Genomic DNA, 18,780 nt, shown 5'->3' with positions numbered 1-18,780 from the left:
TGCACGTCTTTTTCCGGTCCTACGGCCCTCCGTGCTAATTCACTGGGCGTCTCTAGTCGTTAAAACAGCAATGACTGGGGCTGGGCGCGGTGGCTCAAGCCTGTAATCCCAGCACTTTGGGAGGCCGAGGCGGGTGGATCACGAGGTCAAGAGATCGAGACCATCCTGGTCAACATGGTGAAACCCCGTCTCTACCAAAAACACAAAAAAATTAGCTGGGCATGGTGGCGCGTGCCTGTAATCCCAGCTACTCAGGAGGCTGAGGCAGGAGAATTGCCTGAACCCAGGAGGCGGAGGTTGCGGTGAGCCGAGATCACGCCATTGCACTCCAGCCTGGGCAACAAGAGCGAAACTCGGTCTCAAAAAAAAAAAAAAAAAAAAAAACAGCAATGACTGCGACCAATGTTGGGAACGCGCCCCCGGGGCCTCTCCCTGATTCCCGCTGACCCTTAAGACTCCCCGCAAGGAGGCGGCCCGACCCAGTGGGTGCGTGTCGGAGGCGTGGAAGAATGGGCGAGCTAATGGTCCCGCTTCCGTGAGTAGCACGGGGGTGCCTGCGCAGAGTGTAGTACAGCTCTGACTCGTAGAAGGCGAGGATTGCGGGCGCCTCGGTGCGATGGGACCCACTAAGTCGTGGGATTGAAATATACTAAGTAGGTCTTGGGGCAAGCGGAGGTGGGAGGGGGCATGAGCAGATTGGAATGGGACCGAAAGAAACTGAGGAGATTGACAGTGGCGTCCCTGGTGGGAAGACTAAAAACTGCAGAAACAGGGACAGGCAAAAGCATGGTGCACGGGCGGGACAGGCGGAGCACCGGGACCGAAACCCTTGGGACATTGTGACCCCTGGCTGATCCTAGATCCTTGGAGAATATAATGCCATGTGGGTGGAGCTAGATCTGCAAGGCATAGGCAAGCCTCTTAGAGGATCAAAAAAGTGATTTGGAAGGAACGTCAACTATTACTACTTTGTTTAAGCAAATCAAAGGCTATCCTTTAATGTTATTTGACATTTCAAATTAAACACAAGAAAACCTGAAGTGTGACATTTATATATTTTTTTCAAACTATATCAGCTTCTTGGAGATTCTGATATTCCTTCCCTGCCTTCTCCCCTGAATATCATTGATTTAACCTAAATTCATACTACGACACAATCTGTCAAGTCTACAGTACCTGTCACAGTGGAGTCAGGATCAGAGAAAGAAAATGCACTCCTTAGTCCATTTTCGTGCTGGACAGCTCCAATTAGAGAAACTTTTTCTGGTGTTGAATAGAAATACACCCTGTGGTGATGTCTGTTGTTCCTATTGAAAGTTCCCGGGAACAATAGATAACAAAGTACTTTCTCCTCTTCATGACGGTTATTTTAATATACTAGGAGAGCTAAAGATTTGGAGTTCTTTCCCGAGTTGCCGTTTCTCCACCTCAAAGCCCTTCACAGATTGTACCTATTAGCAAAGTGATGGGAAACCATTTCAGCAGCAGAGATGAGTGAGCTATGGCAGTGAGGCACATTGTTTCCAAGTTTTAGCTGCCTCAGGCAATTGGCTCCAGTGAGAGGACCAAAAAAGGCACCCACTTAGAGGCCACTTTCCACCAATACTCCTTGAACCCTAATAAAGAGTGCTAAGAAGCAGCAGCTGCTGTTCTGCTTTTGAGAAAATTTTTCTTTCAACAGTTTACCAGAGACACGGATGGAAACAACTCATAAAAGTTGTTGTTTTGTTTTTTGTTTTTGGTTTTTTTTTTTTGTTTTTGTTTTTTTTTTTTTGGTTGAGTCGGAGTCGCTCTGTCGCCCAGGCTGGAGTGCAGTGCTCAATCTCAGCTCACTGCAACCTCCACCTACTGGGTTCAAGTGATTACCCTGCCTTAGCCTCTGGAGTAGCTGGGATTACAGGCGGGCACCACCACACCTGGCTAATTTTTGTATTTTTAGTAAAGACCGAGTTTCACCATGTTGGCCAGGCTGGTCTCCAACTCTTGACCTCAGGTGATCCACCCACCTCCACCTTTCAAAGTGCTGGGATTACAGGGGTGAGCCACCATGCCTGGCCTATTTTGGTTTTTTAGTACAAATTAACAAACTGATTCTAAAGTTTATATAGAAATACTAGGGATTTAGAATTGCCAAAACAATTTTGAAAAAATAAAATTGGAATACTTGTATAATTTTAAGATTTTTTTCTTTTTTTATTGGTTTTAAGGAGTGGAGAGATTAATTGGCAAGCAAGAAAAGAGAACGCAGAAGGAAGAGGCTCCCCCGTACAGGCAGACGGAGGGGGGCTCCAAAGTGGATTATTGAGAAGACTCATGGGGAAGTAGAAAAAGGCAACCACAGCCAGATCAAACCCCATAGGTTGAGAACTTCTATCCCTGTAAAAAACAACAACCATAAGCTATGGAACATTAGTCAGGGCCTAGAAGGTAATTCGGGATACCATGCAATCATAGGCTGTAACACGTAGTTGTTCCTTTCGTGGGCTTTTCTCTTGTTGCGCTGTACCACAGACTTGCCCAGACTTAGAGTCACAGCCATTCAAGGTCTCAGTTACTGTTTTATAAAAGGTGAAGTTGTCCGAGCGCGACGCCTGTAATCTCAGCACTTTGGGAGGCTGAGGCAGGCAGATCACAAGTTCAGGCATTCAAGACCAGCCTGGCCAACATGGTGAAACCCCGTCTCTACTAAAAATATAAAAATTAGCCGGGCGTAGTGGCATGCGCCTGTACTCTCAGGTACTCAGGAGGCTGAGGCAGGAGAATCGCTTGAACCTGGGAGGCAGTGGTTGCAGTGACCCAAGATCGCGCCACTGAACCCCAGCCTGGGTGACAGAGCAAGACTCCGTCTCAAAAAAAAAAAAAAAAAAAAAAAAAAAAAGGTGAAGTTATTCCTATCTAATCATAGAAGCCCTAATTATTCTGATAACACTTGGACAGCAAAAACGCCTCAAATTCAACTTATGGTTTCACCATTGCTAATCTGAAAACTCCCAGGAAACATAAGACAAGTTCAGAATTTTATAACTATCTAGTGTTTTGCCCATTCAACTGGCAATACGTACATAATCAGCATCTCAAAAGAGACAGCCTCTTCGTTTTGTGAAAACATTTATTCTTGATCTTTCTGTCTCCACCCTTGTTTCATTCATCTCCTCTGCCACAGACACACAATCACTATTTTTATTGTTTGATAATAATTACAATTATTACAATTATTGCCATCATTAAGAAAAATAGAAGGAACATGTAAGTATCTGAGCAGAGCAGTATAAAGGAAAATTCATCCCCTTTTCCCCGCCCCGTGTACCTCCTCGGAGCGGACAAGCTGAGGAGCAAGATCCCCAAACCCGAGATTAGAACCCTACACAGGGATGCAAAGTCCTCCCGCGATCCTAGAGAGGACCCCGAAGCTGAGCGCAACCCCGGAAAGCGGGTGTGACGCACTTCCGGGTTTTGGGACGCTTTCCCTGGGCTTTGATGTCCAGAGGGTCTGGGTGTGAGTTCAGTGCTTCTGATCCCCGAAGTCACAACCCCTTCTATCCCAGGACCCCAGACTTCTCCGGGCGGGGACAGAGTTGGACGTGCACTGCTGTGTCCTGCAATCCCCTCGCCACAACCGCCCCGGACGAAGTGAAAGCGGGTCGCGCCAGCCTCGGCGGTGGCAAGCGCTGTCTTCCAGCAGAGGCGTGCTGGGTACAGGTGGGAAGGGAACAAAGTTTTGGTTTCCGGACAGGAATGAGACAGTCCTGGGACTGAGGAGAGGCGGTCTGCGTGTTCCTTCTGGTTTCTGAGTCCTGGGTTTTCACCCCAAAGACGTGCGGACAAAATGATCCCCAGTCAGATTATCTGTGCTCCCCAGTTGTCCCCACTGGTTTTCCTTCTGGTGAGGGCTTTTCTGGTTTCCTAGGAACCCCGAGTTGTAAAATTCGGGCAGTCTTACACGGTACTAAGTGTCATTGGCCTTACAGTTTTTTTTTTTTTAATTAGGATAGGCTTGTTAAGCCCGTGTCCTCAGATAATGTTCACCCTCAAACCCACCACCATTATGGTAGCGATTAGTGTGAAGGCCGGGCAGGTGGCTCACGCCTGTAATCCCAGCACTTTGGGAAGCCTAGGCGGGCAGATCACTTGAAGTCAGGAGTTCCAAGATCAGCTTGGACAGCATAGTGAAACTCTGTCTCTACTAGAAATACGGAAATTAGGTATGGTGGCACACGCCTGTAATATTAGTTGGGAGACTGAGGCACGAGAATCACTTAAACCCGGGAGGTGGAGGTTGCAGTGAGCGGAGATTGCGACACTGCACTCCAGCCTGGGCTACAGAGCAAGACTCTGTCTCAAAAACAAACCAAAAAAAAAAAAAGTGTTTGAAGCCTACTGAATAAAGAAGTGATTGGGATGCAATAGGAAAAGATTATTGCTGGGCATGGTGGCTCACGCCTGTAATCCCAGCACTTTGGGAGGCCAAGGAGGGTAGATCACCTGAGGTCAGGAATTCGAGATCAGCCTGGCCTACATGAAGCCCCGTCTCTAAAACTTAAAAAAAAAAAAAGAAAAGATTATTTACACTGGACCCTTTTCCTTTCAGTTTCAAGGCTTTAGCGTTGTTTTTCGTTTGTTTTGTTTTGCTTTGCGACAGAGTCGCCCAGGCTGGGGTGCAGTGGCGAGATCTCGGCTCACTGCAACTTCCGCTGCCCGGTTTCAAGCTTTTCCTGCTTCAGCCTCCTGAGCATCTGGGATTACAGGTGCCCACCACCACGCCTGACTAATTTTGTACTTTTAGTAGAGATGGCGATTTGCCATGTTGGCGAGGCTGGTCTTAAACTCCTGACCTCCGGTGATCTGCCCGCCTCCGCCTACCAACGTTTTGGGATTACAGGCATGAGCCACTGCACCCTGCCAGGAAGAGTTTTAAATGAGCAGTTTCGGACATGGGGGGGTTTCAGTTGTAGGAAGTATCTATGCTTGACATGGAGGGGTAAAGAAGGGAATTTGTGGACAATGTAATGGACCATTAGGAGACTGGTACCAGTTCTCCCATTGATGTTCTTGGATGAAAACACAGAGACCTATCAAGTCTCAAACATGTCATAAGTAAAGTAAAATAGATTATCTCAGGGGCCCTTCCAATTTTGGAATTCACTGATAAACTGAATTTAACATTCATCTAAGCAAAACCTGCTGCCCTTCATTCACTTCCAGTTGTGCCACCAACATACAGAAAGTTGTTTACATTACTGAGAAAGGCTAAGTGACACAATACCAACGAAAAGATGGGGTTCATTTAGTAAAGTCAGGTAATACCTCTGAATTCACTAAGCTCACATGAATTTAGGTAATATCTCCAAATCTACTAAGGTCACATGAATGGGGAAATACTGCAATGTACTAAAAACAAACAAGGAAGTCAGGGTGCTTTGTCCGTCCCATGTGTTGTGGAAATCTCATTCTCCCTCTAGAATAATTCATGGATCTATGTAACATGAAATGTTTCAGTATTCATAATACCCAATAATTATACTGCTTAACTTTTTTTTTTTTTTTTTTTGAGACAGAGTTTCGCTCTTCTTACCCAGGCTGGAGTGCAATGGCGCGATCTCGGCTCACCGCAACCTCCACCTCCTGGGTTCAGGCAATTCTCCTGCCTCAGCCTCCTGAGTAGCTGGGATTACAGGCACGTGCCACCATGCCCAGCTAATTTTTTGTATTTTTAGTAGAGACAGGGTTTCACCTTGTTGACCAGGATGGTCTCGATCTCTCAACCTCGTGATCCACCCGCCTCGGCCTCCCAAAGTGCTGGGATTACAGGCTTGAGCCACCGCGCCCGGCTCGACTTTTTTTTTTTTTTTTTGAGACGGAGTTTCGCTCTTGTTACCCAGGCTGGAGTGCAATGGCACAATCTCGGCTCACCGCAACCTCCGCCTCCTGGGTTCAGGCAATTCTCCTGCCTCAGCTTCCTGAGTAGCTGGGATTACAGGCACGCGCCACCATGCCCAGCTAATTTTTTATTTGTATTTTTAGTAGAGATGGGGTTTCACCATGTTGACCAGGATGGTCTCGATCTCTCGACCTCGTGATCCACCTGCCTCGACCTCCCAAAGTGCTGGGATTACAGGCTTGAGCCACCGCGCCCGGCTCGACTTTTTTTTTTTTAAGACGGGTTTCATCATGTTGGTCAGGCTGGTCTTGAACTCCCGACCTCAGGTGATCTGCCCGCCTTGGCCTCCAAAGTGCTTGGATTACAGGTGTGAGCCACTGGCCTTAACTTATTTTTAAGAAATAAATACAAGTTCTAATTTTTTTTCCCTATGCCCCAGTGGATCATCTTCTATATCCTACTTTGGTGATTTTTTTTTTTTTTTTTTTTTTTGAGACGGAGTTTGACGCTTGTTGTCTAGGCTGGAGTGCAATGGCACAATCTCAACTTACCCCAACCCACACCTCCCAGGTTCAAGCGATTCTCCTGCCTCAGCCTCCCAAGTAGCTGGGATTACAGGCATTTGCCACCACGCCCAGCTAATTTTTTGTATTTTTAGTAGAGACAGGGTTTCTCCATGTTGGCCAGGCTGGTCTCGAACTCCCAACCTCAGGTGATCCACCCGCCCCAGCCTCCCAGTGTGCTGGGATTACAGGCGTGAGCCACTGCACCCAGCCCTTGGTGATCATTTTTAAGAGGGACCAGATCAGTTTTTAGAGTGGGCAGCAACATATTTAGGACATTGGTTTCAGACTTGGATTTGAGCGCTGGTTCTATACTTACTGTGGGTTGTTAGGCACATTTAATCTTTCTGAGCTTCTATTTTTTCACCTGTAATATAAGAGTAGTAATCATGTGAACCTCGTAAGGTTTCCCTGGGTATTAAATTAGTGGTGTATATAATACATCAAATCTCCCCGACACACAGGCAACATGAATGACAGTTACCGTGTCATGCCACTAGATTTAGTGAATTGTTTTGTATGCATTGTTAGCAGCCCAGCAATACCATGTTGCTTTTTAATACTGTTGTTACATTTTTCTACCCTGCAGGATAGTAAAACCTGATCTTATAAAACCTAGGTCACAAAGCACAGCCCTGCAAAACATCCTATTTCCATCAAGTGAGCCAGTTCCTGGAACCCGAATAATGACTCCTGAATCAAGGGATACTATACATTGGTCTCCACGGGGTACCCAGGAGATGAAAGGCATTCTGATAGTGAAGGTGGAGGAAGAAGAGGAAGAAAACCATTTTCAAAAGGAAAAAAACAAAGTAGAGTCATCACCACAAGTTCTCAGTGGCTCTACAACTATGAATGAGAGAGCCTTATTATCATCATATTTGGTTGCATATAGAGTGGCAAAAGAGAAAATGGCTCACACTGCAGCTGAAAAAATTATCCTTCCAGCATGTATGGATATGGTACGTACAATTTTTGATGATAAATCAGCTGATAAACTAAGAACTATACCTCTTAGTGATAATACAATCTCTCGTCGAATCTGTACGATTGCAAAACATTTGGAAGCAATGCTTATTACACGGCTGCAGTCTGGTGTAGACTTTGCCATCCAACTTGATGAGAGCACTGATATTGCAAGTGGTCCAACACTCTTGGTTTATGTCAGATATGTGTGGCAAGATGATTTTGTAGAGGACCTCTTATGTTGTTTAAACTTAAATTCACACATAACTGGATTGGATTTATTTACTGAATTAGAAAACTGCATTGTTGGTCAGTATAAATTAAACTGGAAACACTGTAAAGGAATTTCAAGTGATGGAGCAGCAAATATGACTGGAAAACATAGCAGACTTATTGAAAAATTGTTAGAAGCAACCCACAACAGTGCTCTTTGGAATCACTGTTTTATTCATCGAGAAGCTTTGGTATCCAAAGAAATTTCACCAAGTCTAATGGATGTATTGAGAAATGCAGTGAAAATTGTTAATTTTGTTAAAGGAAGTTCACTGAATAGCCGACTTCTTGAAGTATTTTGTTCAGAGATTGGAATTAACCATACCCACTTATTGTTTCATACCGAAGTTCGTTGGCTTTCTCAGGGAAAAGTATTGAGCCGAGTATATGAACTCAGGAAAGAGATTTACATTTTTCTCATTGAAAAGCAATCTCATTTGGCAAGTATTTTTGAAGATGATATCTGGGTAACAAAACTGGCATATTTAAGTGATATTTTTAGCATTCTTAATGAATTAAACCTGAAAATACAGGGGAAAAACAATGATATATTTCAGTATCTTGAACATATTCTAGGATTCCAAAAAACATTATTGCTGTGGCAAGCAAGACTTAAAAGTAATCGCCCCAGCTACTATATGTTCCCAACATTATTGCAACACATTGAAGAGAACATTATTAATGAAGACTGCTTAAAAGAAATAAAGTTAGAGATATTGTTGCATCTCACTTCTTTGTCTCAAACTTTTAATTATTACTTTCCAGAAGAGAAATTTCAATCATTAAAGGAAAATATTTGGATGAAAGATCCATTTGCTTTTCAAAACCCAGAATCAATAATTGAGTTAAACTTGGAGCCTGAAGAAGAGAATGAATTATTGCAGCTCAGTTCATCATTCACACTAAAGAATTATTATAAGACATTAAGTTTATCAGCATTTTGGATTAAGATTAAAGATGAATTTCCACTGCTAAGTAGGAAGAGTATATTGCTGTTACTACCATTCACAAATACTTGTTTGTGTGAATTAGGATTTTCAATCTTGACACGATTAAAAACGAAGAAAAGAAATAGGCTCAATAGTGCACCAGACATGCGGGTAGCATTATCTTCATGTGTTCCTGACTGGAAGGAACTTATGAACAGACAAGCACACCCATCACATTAAATAAAATCTTTACAAAATTTTGTGTTTAGCAGAGCATGGTGTCTCACACCTGTAATCCCAGCACTTTGGGAGGCCGAGGTGGGCAGATCACTTAATATCAGGAGATCGAGACCAGCCTGGCCAACATGGTGAAACTGCATCTCTACTAAAAATACAAAACTTAGCCAGGCGTGGTGGTGCATGCCTGCAGTCACAGTTACTAGGGTGGCTGAGGCACGAGAATCTCTTACACCAGGAAGGCAGAGATTGCAGTGAGCTGAGATGATGCTACTGCATTCCAGCCTGGGCAACAGTGAGATTCCATCTCAAAAAAAAAAGAAAATTGTGTCTGTACTTTTTAAGGGATTTTGCAGTATGTTGTATTAAAATGTTAATAAAATTACATTTGCAATTAACTAGGTTTTTATTTTACTACATAGTATATTTCATGAAACTGGTTTGTTACATGAATGTGTGTATGTGTACAAGATGATATAAAATATATGTCCTTCTGTAAATTACTGTCAAGAATTTTGAAAAGAGGACAGCACAGTGGCTGACACCTGTAATCCCAGCATTGGGAGGCCAAGGTGGATGGATTGCTTGTGGCCAGGACTTTGAGACAAGCCTGGGCAACACATTGAAATCCCCTCTCTACAAAAAATACAAAACCTTAGCCAGGCTTGGTGGCGTGCACTTGTATTCCCAGCTACTCAGGAGGATGAGGTGGGAGGATCATTTGAGCCCAGCAAGTCGAGGCTACGATCATGCCACTGCAGTCTAGGAGGATCATTTGAGCCCAGCAAGTCAAGCTATGATCATGCCACTGCAGTCTAGCCTGAGCGACAGAGAGAGACCCTGTCTCAAAAATAATTTTTTAAATAGTTCTCTTAACACTTATTTTTATGCTCTAATCTGTTTCCCTGTCCACCACCATCACCTTGCTTTCTCTTTTCCATCAGAGCCTTATTGACATTCATTTACTCACTGTCTCTGTGCTTTTCCTTTTTTGTTCTAATTCCAGGAAGTAAGTCTTCTTTTGTTTTTACTTTTTTTTTCTTTTTCAATCTACATAGTATTCCTTCTGTTGTTTTTTTTTTAAGATGGAGTTTCACTCTCTTTGCCCAGGCTGGAGTGAAATGGTGTGACCATGGCTTACTGCAACATCCACCTCCTGGATTCAAGGGATTCTCCTGCCTCAGCCTCCCAAGTAGCTGGAATTATAGATGCCCTGCCACCACACCCCGCTAAATTTTTGTATTTTTAGTAGAGATGGGGTTTCACTATTTTGGTCAAGCTGGTCTCAAACTCCTGACCTCAGCCTCCCAAAGTGCTGAGATTACAGGTGTGAACCACCATGCCCAGCCAGAAGTGAGTCTTTTTTTTTTTTTTTTTTTTTTTTTTTGAGATGGAGTTTCGCTCTTGTTACCCAGGCTGGAGTGCAATGGCACGATTTTGGCTCACCGCAACCTCCGCCTCCTGGGCTCAGGCAATTCTCCTGCCTCAGCCTCCTGAGTAGCTGGGATTACAGGCACGTGCCACCATGCCCAGCTAATTTTTTGTATTTTTAGTAGAGACAAGGTTTCACTATGTTGACCAGGATGGTCTCGATCTCTTGACCTTGTGATCCACCCGCCTCGGCCTCCCAAAGTGCTGGGATTACAGGCTTGAGCCACTGCGCCCAGCCAGAAGTGAGTCTTAATACCAGTCTCAGTTTAACACTATGCTGGGTTTTTTTTAGATATTGGCATGTGTTATGATTCAGCTAATGAGACATTGAGGCCTTCTATTGGAATATTTCTGTGACTTCCCCTGTTTTCAAAAAGGACACAAGTGGCCCAGCACAGTGGCACATAGCTGTTAACCCAGCACATTGGGAGGCCGAGGTAGGTGAATCACTTGAGGTCAGGAGTTCAAGACCAGCCGGGCCAACATGGTCAAACCCCATCTCTACTAAAAAAAGTACAAAAATTAGCCGGGTGTGGTGGTGGGTGCCTGTTGTCTCAGCTACTTGGGAGGCTAAGGCAGAAGAATCACTTGAACCCACAGGTGAAGGCTGCAGTAAGCCAAGATTGTGCCACTGCACTCCAGCCTGGGCAACAGAATGAGACTCCCATCTTAAAAAAAAAAAAAAAAAAAAAAAAAAAAAAAGGCCAGGCTTGGTATCTCATGCGTGTAATCCCAGCACTTTGGGAGGCCGAGGCAGGCAGATCATGAGGTCAAGAGATCAAGACCAACCTGGCCAACACGGTGAAACCCTGTCTCTATAAAAATACAAAAATTAGGTCAGGTGCAGTGGCTCACGCCTGTAATCCAAGCACTTTGGAGGCTAAGGTGGGCGGATCACCTGAGGTCAGGAGTTCAAGACCAGCCTGCCCATCATGGTGAAACCCCATCTTTAAAAAAAAAAAAAAAAACAAAAATTAGCCAGGTATAGTGGTGGGTGCCTGTAGTCCCAGCTACTCGGGAGGCTGAAGCAGGAGAATCACTTGAACCTGGGAGGCAGAGGTTGCAGTGAACCGAGATCACACCACTGTACTCTAGCCTGGCAACAGAGCAAGACTCCATCTCAAAAAAAAAAAAGGACACAAGAAGGAAGACAGCAATGATGGTGTTGTTTTTTTTTTGTTTTGTTTTGTTTTTTTGAGACGGAGTTTCGCTCTTGTTACCCAGGCTGGAGTGCAATGGCGCGATCTCGCAACCTCCGCCTCCTGGGTTCAAGCAATTCTCCTGCCTCAGCCTCCTGAGTAGCTGGGATTACAGGCACGTGCCACCATGCACAGCTAATTTTTTTGTATCTTTAGTAGAGACGGGGTTTCACCATGTTGACCAGGATGGTCTCGATCTCTTGACCTCGTGATCCACCCGCCTCAGCCTCCCAAAGTGCTGGGATTACAGGCTTGAGCCACCGCGCCCGGCTTGTTTTTTTTTTTTGAGACAGGTCTTATTCCATCACCCAGCTGGAATGCACTGTGCAATCATGGCTCACTACAGCCTCTTCTTCCAGGCTCAAGCAATCTTCCTATCTCATCATTTTCATTTACCCCTATTTTCACAGGGGTCTCACTGTGTTGCCCAGGCTGGCCTTCAACTCCTGGCCTCAGGTGATCCTCCTGCCTCAGCCTCCCAAAGTGTTGGAATTACAGCCATTAGCCACTGAACCTGGCTTGAAATCCAATTTTTAATGTTGCCTCAAAGATACCTAAAACATGGTGATGGACAAACAGCATGTCTGTTGGACACATCAGACAGTGGCCATCACTTTGCTAGTTTAGCTATCACTGGGGTACAAGGTGAAGCCTGTAGTTTTCTAAACTTCAAACTTAAAAGTGCTTCTATCCACTTTCAGGGGTTGGTGCTTCTGTACCAGAAAGAGCCAGGCGTAGCTGCTCATTGACCCTTTCTCCTTTTCCTTGGCCCTCTGCAGCCCCACACTGCAGTCCCCACACTGACCAGCTAAGGGTGGGTTGGGCCTGCCTGAGGCCCAAGCCTTTCCTCTGCCCAGAGCTGGGGACCCCCTGTCACAGGCACTCCAGCTCACAGACTCCTGGTATTAGGTTGCTCCTTCGTAGACTGTGGACAGAATCTGGGCTGCAGAACAGAACCCACACCCGGGTGCAAACCACTACTCAGGGCTGCTTCCTGGATTGGGGAAGAAAGGCCTTGGGAGTGGGCACACCAACAGTGCAGGGCGCTTCTCCTCCAAGTCCTTGGTCCCAACCAGCCCAGTATGGCAAGTGGCAGGACAGACCCAGCCTACCCTTCACTGGACACTATTGGGAGCTCGTGCCCCTGGCTTGGCCACAGTCATGATCTGAGAAAATCCAGAGCCAGAACTGTAGTTTTGCAAAAGACTCCAGTGTCCCATACCCACTCTGTGTGGCTAGGCCTGCAGGCGAGCATTGAGCACATGCAGTTGGCACAGTGAACATGTGTGTCACCTGCTCCGGGTGCCCCACGTGCCTATACTGCCCAATGGCCTTGCCAAGGCAAGCATAGAGTCTGCAGCATGGGGCATAAGCAAAAGGGGTGGTGAGGTGCCTGGACCCCAACCTGGAGATGCTGAAATTGGGGTTTTTGACATGAGACAAGTGGAACTGGAGTTAGAAGGTGAGCATTAGTAAAAAGTCCCATGGATGGGAGTCAGGAGACCCAAGTTAGTCATAGGACTGTCACTCCCTAACTAAAGTGGCCCAAGATTTATGTAAGTGTGGGGAACCCTACCATGTGGACATTTGCAAAGCAAATGCCACGATACGGATGATTTTGATCCCAGACACAGAGATGCCTGAATAGGGGGAATTCAGATAAGTTGAGTCAGGAGCAGACAAAGGAGAATCTGGTTAAAAGATATTCTGATGAGTAAAACCAGAAAACCTTTTCACGTATGAGTTCTAAAACAAGATCAAACCAGAAACACCTGCACTCATGAGGTACAATGTCTAGATGTAAATAAGCTTTATGATCACAGGAAATTCTATTACTTTTTACAACCACTGATTGTGTATCTGACTTCTCTATTGTATAGGCCATGTAAGGTATAGATTTGCATTTCCTCTTGCAATGACGTAAGCCAAAGCCGAGGGAATGTATTTATTCCTGGCCTTTGAAAAAATAAACTTGCTGTTTCGGCACTGCCTATTCAGCCCTCCAGACCCCGCTTTCTATCTCTCTTTTCTTCTGCGCGCTCTCTCTTCTAGGTATTGGGACCTTCTTGCAGGTCGAGAGATCCCTGGCAGACGTGCCGTCCCAACTGCTCCCGACACGTAAGGCTATATATATATATATATATATTTTTTTTTTTTTTCTTTTTTTTTTTTGACGCAGGCTCCGGGGAGGGGGGTGTGGATAGACCCTTTCTGTGGTTCCCAGGTTGGCATGATGACAACTCACTGCGGTCTCAATCTCCTGGACTCAAGCAATCCTCCCACCACAGCCTCCTGGAACTATAGGCATGTGCCACCACAGCCCACTAATTTTGTTATTTTTTGTAGAAGTGGGGTCTGACTCTGTTGCCCAGGCTGGTCTTGAACCCCTAGGCTCAAGAGATCCTCCCACCTTGGAGGCGGAGGTTGCACTGAGCCAAGATCAAGCCACTGCACTCTAGCCTGGATAACAGATGGAGACTCCATCTCAAAAAAAAAAAAAAATGCTGAGTGTGGGCACCTGTAATCCCAGCTACTCAGGAGGCCAAGGTGGGAGAATTGCTTGAACCTAGATGGCAGAGGTTGCAGTGAGCTGAGATCATGCCACTACACTCCAGCCTGGCTGACAAAGACTCCATCTCAAAAAACCTTGCTAGGGGTTGTTTCAACAGAGTCACCCAAAGCTACCTTCCTTCTAGCTTTGCCTTTGAGGTCTGTAAATTACTTCATTCAAAGAAACTAGCACTTAATCTAATTGTTCCAGTTATTTTTTTTCCTACTTCCACACCCTATTTCAAGACTAGCACCCTCACTTTTTACTTTTGCCTTTGGATTCTAACATGAAGAAGGAAAAGGCCTTCAAGGCAGAAAGCAGTGAAAAAATACCTGCCAGGAAATTATGAGGAGAAATCAAACAATAAACTGGCCATGGTTTGCAAGGTGGGCAAGGCCAGGAAGAGGTGATCAGGAGAGAGAGGTCCAATGTGAAGATGTGCTAACATGGTATGCCAGAGAGAAGCCCTACCAGTGTAAAGAATGTGGGAAAAGTTCCAGCCAGAGCAGAGCTGGGAGTGCACACCCAGGAGAGGCCTCAAACATGTGGCAAGTACAAGAAAAGCTTTAGTTCCAGCTCAGGCATCACCATGAACCACACCAGGGAGAGGTACTATCATTGCCTTGAGTGTGGGAGCACTTTACGTGCACCACTGGGATGGTGCATGGAAGAATCCACACTGAAACAAAATTGTAATATGTAGTCAGAGTGGCAGAAGCTTCAGGCCAAGCTCAGCCCTCATCACCACCAGGTGGCCCCGCTGAAGAGCAATTCCACCCTTACAGCAAGTGTGGGAAATGCTTCAGGTCAAGCTCTAGAGAATCCACCTGAGGAGAGACCCTACAGTGCAATGGGTGTGAAAAGACTTCCAGTCTCAGCATGACATTTGTGGTAGACAGAACAGAAGACCTGTAAATCCCAGAGGTGGGAAAGTTTGGGCCACAGCATTAGCTTAATTTTACATTATAGAATCTACCTGAGAGATAAGCCTTATGAGTGTTATGCATGGGAGAAGAGATTTGGTGGGGCCCTCACCTTTTAAGGTGCCAGAAAACCCACATCTCAAGAATGACAAGACAGAGAATTCTTAAAAAAAAAAAAAAAAAATTCTGCTGGTGGCGGTGGCTGTCACATGTAATTCCAGTACTTTTTTAGGTCAAAATGGGAGGATCACTTAAGGCCAGGAGTTCAAGACCAGCCTGGACAACACAGCAAGATGTCAATTCTACAAAAAAAAATTTTTTTTTTTTTTTTGAGGCGGCGTTTCGCTCTTGTTACCCAGGCTGGAGTGCAATGGCGTGATCTCGGCTCACCGCAACCTCCACCTCCTGGGCTCAGGCAATTCTCCTGCCTCAGCCTCCTGAGTAGCTGGGATTACAGGCATGTGCCACCATGCCCAGCTCATTTTTTGGATTTTTAGTAGAAATGGGGTTTCACCATGTTGACCAGGATGGTCTCGATCCCTTGACCTCGTGATCCACCCGCCTCGGCCTCCCAAAGTGCTGGGATTACAGCTTGAGCCACCGCACCTCGCCAAAAAAATTTTTTAATTAGCCATGCTTGGTGATGCACCCATAGTCCCAGCTACTCAGGAGGCTGAGACAAGAGGATTGCTTGAGCCCAGAGGTTCAATGCTGCAGTGACCTGTAATTGTGCCACTGCACTTCAGCCTGGGCAACAGAAAAGACCCTGTTTAAACACACACACACACACACACACACACACACACACAACTAGATTTCCTTGATCATAAGCAACTCTACCCAGCAAAGGAGAGAAACCACCACTCCAAAGGTGTGTGTTTGTGACCAGCCTGGCCAACATGGTGAAAACCCATCTCTACTAAAAATACAAAAATTAGCTGGGCACTGTGATGGGCATCTGTAATCCAAGCTACTCGGCAGGCCGAGGCAAGAATATTGCTTGAACTCAGGAGGCGGAGATTGCAGTGAGCCAAGACAGCATCAACTGCACTCCAGCCTGGGCAAAAAAAGGGAGACTCTGTCTCAAAAACAAAAAATATTTAATATGCTAATATTCAGAAAAGAGAATACACTTGTGCATTCATTTTCCAGGTCTGCTGTAACAAAGTACCACAAACTGGTGGTTTAAAACAATAAAAATGTGGCTAGGTGCAGTGGCTCACGCCTTTAATCCCAGCACTTTGAGAGGCTGAGGTGGGCAGATCACCTGAGGTTTGGAGTTCAAGACCAGCCTGACCAACATGGAGAAACCCCCATCTCTACTAAAAATACAAAATTAGCCAGGCATAGTGACACATAGCTGTAATCCCAGCTACTTGGGAGGCTGAGGCAGGAGAATTGCTTGAACCCAGGAGGCAGAGGTTATGGTGATTTGAGATCATGCCATTGCACTCCAGCCTGGGCAACAGAAGTAAAACTCTGTCTCAAAAAATAAAAAATATGTATATATTGTCTCTCCGTACTGGAGTTTAGAAGTCAGAAACTAAGGTTTCAGCACGTCTGTACTCCTCCGAAACTTGCAAGGGAAAGCTTGGCTCTTCAAGCTTCTGGTGGTTTACTGGTGATCTTTGGCATTCCTTTGCTTGCAGCCGCATAACCCGTCTCTGCCCTTGCCATCACGTGGCCTTTTCTCCTGTATGCCTGTATCCACACAGTCAGCTTCTCATAAAGACATAAGTAATGGGACCCATCTCATTCCAGTAAAACCTTGTCTTAGGGCCAGGTGCAGTGGCTCATGTCTATAATCCCAGCACTTTGGGAGGCTGAGGTGGGCAGATCATGAGGTCAGGAGATTGAGACCATCCTGGTCAACATGGTGAAACCCCGTCTCTACTAAAATATAAAAAAAAACTTAGCCAGGCATGGTGGCGCATGCCTGTAGTCCCAGCTACTCAGGAGATTAAGGCAGGGGAATTGCTTGAACTCCAAAGGTGGAGGTTGCAGTGAGCCGAGATTGCATCACTGCACTCCAGCCTGGCGACAGAAGAAGACTTTGCCCCAAACAAAAAAACGACCTCATCTTAAGTAATTATATCTGCTATGCTTCTGTCTCCAATAAGGGCATATTCTGAGATACTAGGGGTTGGGACTTAATTCCTTTTGGAGGGTGGAAGAGAACACAGCTTATGACCACTTATAATTTGCATCTATCTAATCACACCAAACAGATCTGAAAGAGTTGTCAAAAAGTGGCTAGTATCCTGATAAGGGATGGCCACTATGAATTTATACAAAACATGCATTTATACGTAAGGAGAGGCATAGTTTGGCTTCAAGCCAAAGTTGAAGCAGGACTTAATTTTTTTTTTTTTTTTTTTGAGATGGAGTTTCGCTCTTGTTAACCCAGGCTGGAGTGCAATGGCACGATCTCGGCTCACCGCAATCTCCGCCTCCTGGGTTCAGGCAATTCTCCTGCCTCAGCCTCCTGAGTAGCTGGGATTACAGGCACACACCACCATGCCCAGCTAATTTTTTGTATTTTTAGTAGAGACGGGGTTTCACCATGTTGACCAGGCTGGTCTCGATCTCTTGACCTCGTGATCCACCCGCCTCGGCCTCCCAAAGTGCTGGGATTACAGGCTTGAGCCACCGCGCCCGGCTAGGACTTCATTTTTAAGGAGACAAAAATTATTGTTGAAAGTCTTTGCTTTCAGCTTCACCCCAATGTTTTACTTTTCCTTTTTTTTTTTAAGATGGCGTCTTACTTGTCGCCCAGGTTGGAGTGCAGTGGTACGATCTCAACTCACTGCAACCTCCGCCTGCCAGTTTCAAGTGATCCTCCCACCTCACCCTCCTGATTACCTGGGATTACAGGCACCCACCACCACACTCAGCTATTTTTTTTGTATTTTTAGTTGGGATGGAGAGTCACCATGTTGGTCAGGCTGGTCCTGAACTCCTGAACTCATGATTTGCCCACCTCAGCCTCCCAAAGTGCTGGGATTACAGGCATGAGCCACTGTGCCCGGCCCACCCCAATGTTTTAAGGAGACTGGCACAATGCTGCAGAAGAATTCTGAAACACCATCCCATTACTTCATTTATTTATTTTCTGAGACAGGATCTTGCTCTGTTGCTCAGGCTGGAGTGCAGTGGTGCAATCATAGCTCACTACAGCCTTGAATTCCTGAGCTCAAGTGATCCTCCCACCTCAGCTTCCCAAGTAACTGGGACCAGATGTGTTACATCACACCCAACTAATTTGTTTTTTGTAGATGGTGGGGCACTGGTAGATTAGGAAGGATCTCACTATGTTGCCCAGACTGATCTTGAAATCCTGGGCTCAAACAATCCTGCCCTGGCCTCTCAAGATGCTGGGATTACAGGTATGAGTCACAGTGGCCAGCCTTATTCTGCCTATTAAAGACAGCACCTTTTAATGGTTGTTGGTTTAAAGAGTGTATGAACCAAGCATGATGGCTCATGCCTGTAATCCCAGCATTTTTAGGAGGCAGAGACTGGAGTATTCCTTGATCTCAGGAGTTCAAGACCAGCCTGGGCAAAATAGTGAGACCCCATCTCTACCTAAACTAGAAAATAAATAGCCTGGTCCAGTGGCCCATGTCTATAATCCCAGCACTTTGGGAGGTTCAGACGGGTGGATTACTTGAGCTAAGGAGTTCAAGACCAGTCTGGGAAACATAGAGAAACCCAGTCTCTAGCAAAAATACAAAAACGAACCAGGCATGCTGGCACATGCCTGGTCCCAGCTACTTGGGAGGCTGAGGTGGGAGGATCACTGGCACCCAGGAAGCTGAGGCTGCAGTGAG

The 18,780-nt window shown here is 45.6% G+C and overlaps 2 protein-coding genes across 4 annotated transcripts in view; one reads left to right on the top strand and one right to left on the bottom strand.

Moving 5' to 3' along the window:
- The first annotated feature begins 262 nt into the window (after positions 1-262).
- Positions 263-9,244, top strand: FAM200A (family with sequence similarity 200 member A). 3 transcript variants are annotated; one of them, XM_010344766.3, is made up of 2 exons: positions 263-486; positions 7,031-9,244. In XM_010344766.3, the coding sequence occupies exon 2, from the start codon at positions 7,128-7,130 to the stop codon at positions 8,847-8,849; it is 1,722 nt and encodes a 573-aa protein (XP_010343068.3). In that variant the 5' UTR covers positions 263-486; positions 7,031-7,127; the 3' UTR covers positions 8,850-9,244. The 3 variants fall into 3 exon arrangements, with proteins under 3 accessions (XP_010343068.3, XP_010343067.3, XP_074246539.1); XM_010344765.3 differs by lacking the exon at positions 263-486 and adding an exon at positions 3,613-3,699; XM_074390438.1 differs by lacking the exon at positions 263-486 and adding an exon at positions 3,614-3,699 and having other exon boundaries at positions 7,061-9,244.
- Positions 3,167-18,780, bottom strand: part of ZKSCAN5 (zinc finger with KRAB and SCAN domains 5) — a 48,650-nt gene continuing 33,036 nt past the window's right edge. The window contains exon 7 of the transcript XR_012515296.1: positions 3,167-6,808. The gene's annotated coding sequence lies outside the window, so the exon portion shown is untranslated. The remainder of the gene's footprint in view (positions 6,809-18,780) is intronic.

The sequence above is a fragment of the Saimiri boliviensis genome, chromosome 20, assembly GCF_048565385.1.
Source record: "Saimiri boliviensis isolate mSaiBol1 chromosome 20, mSaiBol1.pri, whole genome shotgun sequence".
NCBI classification, from domain to species: Eukaryota; Metazoa; Chordata; class Mammalia; order Primates; family Cebidae; genus Saimiri; species Saimiri boliviensis.
This window is presented reverse-complemented; position numbering and strand designations above follow the sequence as displayed.

Excerpts from the sequence above, each read along its gene's own strand:
- FAM200A (XM_010344766.3), top strand. The coding sequence starts at position 7,128 with ATGACTCCTGAATCAAGGGATACTATACATTGGTCTCCACGGGGTACC.